Below are 10,669 nucleotides of genomic sequence, written 5' to 3' on the forward strand. Positions count from 1 at the left end.
TGCCTTTTTAAATTAAAACAGACAAAGTGTGTGATATGTGGGGGTTTGGGAGAGGAGGGTGTGCTTTGAGGGGGCCACGATATTATTTATTTAGATAACAAAGGGGGCTTGACTGAAAAATTTGGGGTAGAGAGAGACAGAAAGAGACAGAGAGTCTGTTTTCATGTTAAATGACGGTTTCCTCAAAGAACCTTCATATCCACAGTTACACAAGTCTGCTGAGCTTTCTGTTTAAGGATTTACCCACAAGATGGCGACAGTGAAGCATGCTGCACAGAAAAACACCACAGGAAACTCATTCTGTCATCTTGTTAAACTACATTATTTCTTTTATTTGTCTTCACTGCATAGAATCACACTTTTCTATCTATGTGTATATTTCTGTATCAGTCAGTCTACATAAATACACAGAAATGTGGATGATGTGAACTTCTGCATGAACCAGAAACACGTCTCATAATACAGTGATTATTTATTGACCTTCAGCCTTCTACTATTTTGTGACAATTCAAACCACTAGTAAGAGAGAAAGAATACACATGTTGAAAAAAGAAGGTAGAACATGTAATTATATTGTATATTGCAGGTCATTTTAAATTAAAAATGAGAAAATTTTAACAGAGAATGAAACAATCAGCCATATGTTAAAAAGAAGAAGAAGAAAATAAAATCTCTGAAACTTAAGATGAAATTAATGCATGAAAATAAATGAATTCATGTCAGCAGTTTATAGAATAAATCATTTTATGTTCATATATATTAGAAAAAGATTTATTCCTCCTGTCTGATTATATAAAAAGTGCATTTTGTGAAAGAAATATTCATTCCTTATTAATGGAGATTAATAATTAATTCTTTGTAGAATTGCTCAGGCTGTCAAACAGACGCTGGTCAATTTTGTTTATGCGATCCTGCACCCACTCGACACTGGGATCTCCACACCGCTGACCACCGTTCTTCAGGGTAAAGCTGCAGAGGAGAGAGAAGATTTACATCAGTGTGAAACTGTAATAAAATCAGAAAATCAGACACTCTGACACGCCCCAAACCTCCAAGATAATATAAAGTTAGATTCTGTTACACACAACCATAAAGAAACAATAGACATGAAAATACTAACTTTTTTATTAATTAAATTTAATTGAATAAATAAACAAGGGTCTGAAAACTTACATGACTCCAGGTTTTGAACACCAAATATCTGTTTCTTCATACGCTGTAATGACTCTTACAGGGATTGGTTTATTCTGAAATCTGAAACAGCACTGATCTGGTCCATTTGGATCTGTGTGAAAACATTTCTGCATTTAGTTCTGTGATTAAATGTTCAATAAGAAAATATTAGACACTTTTATATCTAGTATCAGATGCAGACTGTTGTAGCTATTAAACTGTATTATGTCACAGTTGAATTCTGGACTCTGATTGGTCAGAAGGTGTTGATTAGTTTTCTATAACAGCAGCTCTGACAGTAGTGCAGGTTTATATTAATGCACTGATGCTAATACGTTATCATTTCCATAGCAACAGCTCATTCACAGGGACATGTACAGCAAACCTGACCCATTAACAGATATAAAAACTTGTGTGTCCAGTGTCATGAGTCTCCAGTGTCAGGGCTTTGGTTTTAAACCTCAGGTTTCCCAACATCTGGAGGACAGAGGAGTTTACACTTTGCAGTTTTTCAGTAATGCGACAAGCTTGCTTTTTTGTCTTGTAAATTGAGAGAGAATAAAAAGAGAGGCTGTAAAGGAACGACTGTTTATAATTGCTATAATAAAAGTGAGAACAGGAAATAATTTGTTTTAGCAACACTGATTATAATTATAAACAGACAAAATATATTTCTTTAATAAATCAAAATTGTAACTATTGAAACTCTGCTGTGGTGTAAGAGTAATAAAACACTTGGGGACATGCTGTTACAGGAGAATCATCAACTTTCCAGTGGTAACAGTAACTCTGCTTCATCACACCACATCACTCAGTATTTTACTGTAACAGTGCGACAAACACACAGGGGTTTATTAACACTGCTTATTTTCAGCAACCTGCTCGTCTTTTTAGGAAATTCAGCATCACAATAAACCAGGAGTTTACTACTACTACTGATAATAATAATAATAATAATAATAATAATAATAATAATAATAATAATATTTAAAAGATGAACTTTATCTTACTCTGGGCTGTTGTGAAGGACTGAAGGCAGGCGAGACCCAGCAGAACCAGCAGGAGAGAGCGAGAGATCATGACTGCTGATGATGTTGATGAAGATGATGATGATGATAAAGATATTGACGGTCAGGAGCAGAATGATATTATTACGGAGATCACCCCACTCTTCAGTTTATATAGTTGGTGAGGGGAGTGGGAGAGTGTGGTTTGGGTGTTTAGGTGACAAAAAAAGTTCCGCTTTGACTCAGAGCCCAAAAAATAATAAAACCATCTATCACAGGAAACCCGGCTGCGGTTAGAGCAGCTAAAATGAGGAAGAACTGAATGTTTAACACTTTGTGACCAAACTCATCTCACTCTAATGAAATAAAGTTAAAAATGCAACTTTATTATTATTGCAACATTAATTCCCAGGTCTCAGATCAGCTCACACATCATCCACCAGACACAGAGATTAAAAATCTAATAATATTAATATTGATAATACTAATAATATTTTTACAATAGTCATTTTTTATCTTAAAAATAATCCCAGCACATAAAGCTCATCATTTCACTAAGGTAATTATATAAAATTTATACATATGTAATATATTTTATATAATCATGTGTTTTCATATGTGACTTAAAAACATGGAAAATGTTCAGTTTTCTCACTTGATGCTATAATAACTGAACATCAGTACGTCAAATATGACAAAAAAATGATTCAGATGTGATGTGAGTGTAATACACAGGTTCATGAAGTGATCATAGTGATGTGTAAGAGCTTTGTATGAAGGTAGAAAGAGAAGAGTGGGGGAGGGGTGGACAGGAAGTTAATTAGGTCATGGTTTAATTTGTCAAAGCTGCTTGGGCCTCATGTGGAGCAAAGACTAGACATCAGGTCCGATCCCACAGAATCGGACTACTGCAACACAACTACTGCAACACAAACTGCTGAATAAGTGACTGGTGTCTCTGATAGAAAGGAGTCAGATCACACAGAGCAGCACAGCTCACTGCATATGGAGCTGCAGAGTGTCAGAGTGACCATGCTAACTCCTGGACACTACCCAAAGCTCCAACAATGGACATCAGAACTGGACCAGGGAACATTGGAAGAGGCCTACTGGCTTAGTTTACAGAGTGAAATGTAAGAGCTTTATATGAAAGTAGAAAGAGAAGAGTGGACAGGAAGTTAATTAGGCCATGGTTTAATATGTCAAAACTGCTTGGGAGCGAAGTCTAGACCAACTGGTCCGATACTACAGAAGCTCCACTGCAACAAAAACTGCTGAATAAGTGACTTGTGTCTCTGATAAGGAGTCAGATCACACAGAGCATCACATCCTGCTACATACATACATAAAAAAAGTATGTAAAAAAGATCGCGCCAGGATGCACTATGGGAAGGTGGCAAGCTGGCAAAGGCATGGATGTTCTGGGAACACATGTTCTGCTGGGAAACCTTGGGTCATATATTTGTCACTAATGAGATCCTGTGCAATGGGTTGGTCCTCTGTCCAGGTTGTTCCCCACCTTGTGCCCCAAATCCTATATGGATAGGCTCCAGGCTCCCCACAACCTTAAGTGATACAGAAAGTAGGTGGATCCCTAATGAGCAACCCAGAGGTGACAGGAGCAAAGAGAATGAGGCAGAAACTGTGATAGGAACCTGATCCTAAAGGAAACCCATTCTAATCTGGATGACACCAACTATATAATTCCTCTTTATAACTGTGAACTAGAAGGTCCAAAAGTGCAAATGCGTTACCGGGAAAATCGTGCTAGTTTTAACATGAAGTCTGTCTTAATGAAATGATAAGCTGTTCATGGAGACTTGAGTGCAAATCTGTTAGTGGCAGCTGCAGTCCAAAACCATCTTCATGGTTTCTAAGTGGTACTATCCACAGACATTTTATGTATCTTGAGGCTGGCCATGTATTTCATCCTCATCAGTGAGCAACTTCCAAGTTATCAGACTCTAACCTGAAGGCAGGTCTGGAGAGCAGGAGTGAACAATGGTGAATTCAAATGCGGTTTGAAGATTGTTTGGAGATGGCCTTATAACCCTTATAATTTGTTAAGCAGAAACAATTGTTTCTCTGAGGTCATGGCTAATGTCGTTTCTTCTTGGCATGACCCCTGAGTGCTCGAGTACACCACAATAAGCCAAAGGTTAAACACGATTTGGTTAGTAAAATTTCATTTAAGCCTTAACATCCACACCATGTCTTCATGGCATTGCTTTGTGCACAGGGATGTTGTCAGGCCACTTCAGGTGCTTAACAGACTTTAAACTTCCCTCTCAGGTGCTAAGGACTTTCTACACCTGCATTAATGACAGCATCCTGTCGAGAACTATCACAGCCTGGTTTGGGAACAGCACCAGACAGGACAAGCGAGCTCTTCAGAGGGTGGTGCAATCAGCTGTCCGTACCATGTGCACTGAGCTCCCTAAACTGGAGTCTATCTACAGCAAGCACTCCTGGACAAAGACCAGGAAGCAAGTGAAAGGCCTCAGCCATCCTGACAATGGACTCTTTTCTCTGTTGTGTTCAGGGAAGCACTTCTGCTCCTTGAAAGTAAACACAGAGAGAATGAGCAAGCCCTTCGGGCCATCAGACAAGGAGAACACAAAGAGCTTGGACTTTTTCTGGACTTCTGCCATAACACCCCCTTCCTCAGCTGGACTTTTGCACAACAGTTCAGTTTCACTACATGCACGTTTTGGCACTTTACCAATATATACTATATAATATTCTACATTCATATTCATCATTCCCTTTACTCCATATTCAGATATTCAGATACCACCTATTAATATTTAATTTATTTTATTCATTTTATTGTTTTATTTTGTATTACAATTTTCCACCATATTTTCCTATATGGCCTGTATGTTCTAGTGTGTTTTACTGTACCTTAGTTGCATGATTGTACACACACACACACACACACTCACACACACACAGAAATAGACACACATTCTAAGCCTTCCTGATTATAAAAGGTGTGAATTTTCCTTATAAGGTCAAAATGCATGAAGCCACATATACAAGTGGGTAGTAAGGGACTTTCAGAACTGAAACTCTCACAAGCATGCTCCTAGCCCCCACAGCCCCCCACCACCTGCTGAGGTTGCTGTTTATAGACTGCAGAAAAGCCTTCAATATTAATTTCCCTCACAGCTTAACCTTCAAATTCAGATATAACACCCCCCCTCTGTAACAGGCTCCTGGACTTCCTCACAGGCAAACCCCAGGTAGATATTTGAGGCCAGCAGCATCACCCTGAACAGTGGACTCCCACAAGTTTGTGTACTGAGCCTCCTAATCTACTTTCTGTGTGTCCCGTCATCGCTTCACATCTATCATCAAGTTTACCGACATCACAATGATTATGGGCCTCATCTCCATTAACAATCAGGCCATTTACCTCGATGAGGTGGAGAACTTAGTGCCAGGCTAATTATCTCTCTCTTAATATTAGCAAAACTAAAGAACTGGCTTTAGGAAGAGTCAGAAGAAGTGCTACACCCCACACAAGATTGGTAGGGCCCCTGTAGACAGAGTAAGCAACTTCAGGTACAATGGAGTACACACAGTATGTACTGTCAATTCTTCCAACAATATAGCAAAAATAATACTCACAGAAGCCGTGGATGAGAAAAGCAAAAATACAGTTGCAAAAAAAGTCAGCAATCAACCCAAAATCAATTCATCAAGACTTATTCTATGTAGTATGTATGATCGCCAAAATATTGGAGCTTCAAATTCCCATGAGTATGCTGACGTCTACGTCTATCTTGGCCACTCACATTTGCACAAGCATTCCCCACCAGACATGACAACAGCTCACAGTTCAACTCCTATTCTCCTCTTTCTTCTCCACGCTCATTTATCAACCCTAGACCCTCTAGCAGCTTTGAGTTCCAGCAATTACGAGGCATCTGATCTCAATTTTGACTATTCCCCAATTTTCAGCCCCACTGAATATCACACTACCTCTCCTACTCCATTTTATTCAGCCCAGACTGGGACCTAACCACCTATCATTTCATTAAACTGCATTTTTCACCAAATTCTGTATTGCACATGTTCATTTCCAATTTTTAACTCCCACAACATCTCTAAGGGCCTGACCCTGAGCTGCTAAGGAAATTCAGGGTCTCTTCAGTGACTCTAAAAACATTCTATACTTCAGCCATAGAACGTTTCCTGACTCAGTGCAGCTCAGAGATGCACAAGCCCTGCAGAGAGTGCAGCACTTAGCCCGAGGGTCTGCTCTGCACTCTCTGCAGGACATTTACTCCAGGCGATTCAGATGCAAAAACCATTAAGGACTCCACACACTTCGGTAACTGTCTGTTCAGCCTGCAATCAGTCAGTCAGTCCTTACTTATCGACAACACTGACATTCTGCACACTGCATTTTTACTACACATAAAAAAACACACTGTTACGACATGTAACACATCTGCACATTACTTTCTACTGTGTACTGTTTGTACAATGTGCAACATATTTGCACATTCTGTTTTTTCTCATTTTTGTTTATTCACATGCACGCTCTCAGGAAGAGCAGGATCATGTTTCAGTGCAAGCTGTAGTCTGTGTATAACTATGTATGAGGCAAATAAAATCTTAAATCTTGAAATATTCAGAGCTAGCTTGTTTTATTCCATGAGGGCTGTATGATTAAGCAAATCAATTCAGCAGACTGAAACGCGTACTTGGAACAAAAAAACACAAACCCTCTTCATCTGACCCATCACGGCTACCGTAGTAGATCCTCTCCTAGGGTTTATCCAATCACATGCGTTTATGCAGATGCGTTATAGCGGAACAGAGACTCTGTCTCCAGCGCGAGACTGAATTCATTCCGAAGTAGTTTTTAAACACTACATTTTATCTTTCTGACATGATTAGTGAAGTGATGACGCGGATTTTTGAAAAGAAAAGAAAAGAAAAGTCGACGACGAAAGCAGGATGATGCAGGACGATCGGATAGAGAAGTAGGTTTATTCTCGTTTATTCTACTCGATCCAGTTGAGTTCGATTTGTTCAGTCTGCGATTTCTACTCACATGTCAATCACCAACTCCAAACTAAACACTAGCTCTAATGAAATACTACACAATTCAGCTCTGAGGACTAATAACAAGGGGGAAAAAATAATGTTGCATGCTGCAAGGAGGGGGGCATTTATTTTTGCTCACCTGCAGTAGCACGTGCCTTCTAAGGAACCATGTGGATCCACAGCAGGTTAGAATCAGTACTAAGATCTTCTCACTGATCAGCCTCATCAGATGATGGGTGTGGTCAATTCTGTCTTGACTCGACCCCCCATTCACAGACCACTGAATTTTGGGTTGACATGCTAGACATGCAATCTTCATCATCATCATCATCATCATAACCACAACACACAGGGTGTTGAAGAACAGTGCTCCTATACTCCAGTTCCACAGAGTAGTATTGAAGCTGATGTTGTTCAGCACTAACACACTTTATATTCTCATTTCCTTGGCACTCATCTATATTTTAGTGATCTAGTGATCTCTTTTTTTCCCCAAACACCAAGATGTCTTCCTGGTGCAGCGTTCTGCAAATGAACAGCAGGTACACCCAGTCTAACACGAGAAGATCTTCTGCTGTAAGACAACCAACGAATCTCACAGACACAGTGACGTGTAAATAGGTATTTAGTGTAACTTTTGCTACTTTAAAATATTGTTAGGATAAACACATTTATATTAAGGCAGCTGTGATCTATTATAACAGTGCAGCCTGCTTAATATGGGGCAGTGGTAGCTCAATTTGTTAAGGCTTTGGGTCGTTGGGCCCTTGAGCAAGGCCCCGCAACCCCTTAATGCTCCAGGGGTGACCTGGCATCGTGGCTGACCCTGCGCTCTGACCCCAACCCCTAAGGATGGGATATGCGAAGAAAGAATTTCACTGTGCTGTAATGTGTATATATAAAGACAGCTTAATATTTGAAAATGGCTTACATTCACACACATTAGTAAGAAATAGAACACTGTGTGTTGTTGTTATAGTAAAATAATCAGTAATGAAACAGAGTTATTGTTGCTACCTCAAAGTTGATCCTAAATTACATTCCAACAAATGCAATATTTTATGGATTAAAAAACAATGTCACACTATTTATCCATCCAAGCTTAATTCCCTTTAATATTATGGAACTACCACCAGACAAATTAGTTCCTGATCTCACTTACACCAATCAATCCAAGGCATGGACTCCACAAGACCCCTAAAGGTGTGCTGTAGTATGTAGCACCAAGATGTTAGCAGCAGGTCCTTTCAGTCCTGTGAGTTGTGAGGTGGGGCCTCCATGGATCAGGCTTGTTTGTCCAGCACATTCTTCAGATGCTCAAACAGATTAAGATCTGGGGAATTTCTAGGCCATGTCTACACCTTGAACTGTTCCTCAAACCCTTCCTAAGCAATGTTTGTAGTGTCAGGAAGCATCATCCTGGTGAAAGATGACACTCACCTTAGGGTATATCGTTATCATGAACTGGTGAATTTGGTCTGCAGCAATGCTTAGGCAGGTGGCATGTGTCAAAGTAACATCCACATGAACTCCAGGACTCAATATTTAGCAGAAGAACATTGTCTAGAGCATCGCATCCCATAGTGCGTCCTGGTGTCATCTCTTCTATTTACGTTTATATTTATAGAATTTTGGCAGATAACTTTATCTATTAGAAACGCTTTCTCCAAACACTCCTAATGATGAATACATCAATACTGGTTCACTAGGTCACTGACTAAAAACTGCATCAGTCTAAAAACTCTTCTGAGAGGTACTATAATAAGAAAAGTACACAGTCAGCATTTTGATAGTTAAGTGTTTCAGGAAGCGGTAGATGTTTAGATTTGAAGATTGTCAGTGACTCAGCGGTTCAGACATCTAGGGAAAGTTTATTGTACCACCCTGAGGCCAGAACAAAGAAAAGTCTTGATGCAGGTCTTTCTTGTACCCTGACAGATGGTGGATCAGTTGCGCAGATGATTCTAGAAGATCTGCAGGAGCATGGTGTAGTGCAGGGTGTGATAAGAGTTTTTAGGCAAGCGGGTGCTGGTTCGTTTTTTTGGCCTTTGCAGGCGAGCATCAGTGTTTTTTAAATCTGATTTGGGTAGCTATAAGAAGCCAGTGGAGGGAACGCAGCAATTTCATCCATCCATGTCATACATGCTGAGATCAGAGCGAAACCTGTAGTGTCTGTGCACCTGACCGACCACATGATGTAAGAGAAATGCGATTCGTCAGCCCATGCCGTTGTTCCATGATCCAGTTCTAATGCTCACATATTCATTGTAAGATCTTTCAGTGGTGAACAGGCATTAGCATGACCACTATGCAGCTACACAGCTCCATACATAGCAAGCTGAGATGGACTGTGTGCTCTGACACCATTCAATCTTAGCCAGCATTCAGTTTTTCAGCAGTTTGTCCTATAGTAGCTTTTCTGGACGGACTGGCCTTCACACCCCACTGAGCATCGGGACCCGGTGAACAATAAACCGGTTCATTGGTTGACCTTCCTTGAGGCACTTTTGGTATGTTCTAACCACTGCATACCAGGAACACCTCACAAGACCTGCTGTTTTGTAGATGCTCTGACCCAGTCATCTAACCCTTACAATTTGGTCCTTTTCAGAGTCTCCCAGATCCTTAGACATGCCAATTTTTTCTGCTTCCAACACATCAACTTTGAGACCTAACTGTTCGTCTCCTGCCTGATATATCCCACATCTTGATAGGTGCCAGTGTAACCAGAAAACCTGGTTTTAATGTTATGGCAGTTTGGTTAATAGAGACTATCAACAGTCCTTCCCTCACCAGTCTCTCTTTTGAGTCTCTGTTGAAGTTGCTAAGGCAAAAACACAAGATGTCCGAAATATTATATCCTTACCTCTGTTACAAAGAACTGACACTGGAGACTCCTTCCATCAGTGTTAACTAAACCTGCTGTACAAGTCTCCGTGAATGAGCTGTTACTATAGAAACTATAACCTGTTAAAGCGAGCGCATTAACATGCAGCTGCTCTACGCTCAGTGCTGCTGTTACAGAGAATTAATCAACACCTTCTGACCAATCAAATTGCGGTATATAAATATTCCAGTGTTTTCCTGAGAGACTACCTCAGCATGTAACTCCACATAAATAATGGCATGAGCTGAAAATAATACGATTGTAAAAAAAAAAACAAAAAAAAGTGAAAATGATAAAGCAATTATGTGAAAAGCAAAAACAATCAACAGCTTGTGGTTCAGAGCATTTTTACTTCCGAAAGGTTTGTTTTTGTTTATGGACAAATTGTCTCAAGACAAGGTTTCACAAGACATCTTTGAATCCAAAATAATTTTGTGAAAATGAATAATAAAACCAGACTCAAAGCCATAATTCATAGTTAGCGTAGTTTAAAGTAGCATTTATAAGATATGCCGACAAGCTAATTCATGTTAAGCTTCAC

At 39.8% G+C, this 10,669-nt stretch overlaps 1 protein-coding gene across 1 annotated transcript; it reads right to left on the reverse strand.

Annotated features, from left to right (window-relative positions):
• Positions 1 to 324: 324 nt before the first annotated feature.
• On the reverse strand, positions 325 to 2,400 carry LOC131355580 (C-C motif chemokine 3-like). Its single transcript, XM_058393951.1, has 3 exons — positions 2,184 to 2,400; positions 1,174 to 1,285; positions 325 to 969 (listed from the first exon to the last, which is right to left on the reverse strand). Exons 1-3 carry the CDS (start codon positions 2,251 to 2,253, stop codon positions 849 to 851), a joined length of 303 nt encoding a protein of 100 aa, XP_058249934.1. The 5' UTR covers positions 2,254 to 2,400; the 3' UTR covers positions 325 to 848.
• Between the last annotated feature and the right edge of the window lie 8,269 nt (positions 2,401 to 10,669).

Source organism: Hemibagrus wyckioides, linkage group LG07 (genome assembly GCF_019097595.1).
Source record: "Hemibagrus wyckioides isolate EC202008001 linkage group LG07, SWU_Hwy_1.0, whole genome shotgun sequence".
NCBI classification, from domain to species: domain Eukaryota; kingdom Metazoa; phylum Chordata; class Actinopteri; order Siluriformes; family Bagridae; genus Hemibagrus; species Hemibagrus wyckioides.

What these genes read in the sequence shown, in the direction of transcription:
- LOC131355580 (XM_058393951.1), bottom strand. Translation starts at nt 2,253, where the DNA reads ATGATCTCTCGCTCTCTCCTGCTGGTTCTGCTGGGTCTCGCCTGCCTT. An exon ending in GTCCTTCACAACAGCCCAGA is followed by an intron (nt 1,286 to 2,183) that starts GTAAGATAAAGT and finishes GTTTTCACACAG; the next exon opens with ATCCAAATGGACCAGATCAG. An exon ending in TGTTCAAAACCTGGAGTCAT is followed by an intron (nt 970 to 1,173) that starts GTAAGTTTTCAG and finishes TCTCCTCTGCAG; the next exon opens with CTTTACCCTGAAGAACGGTG.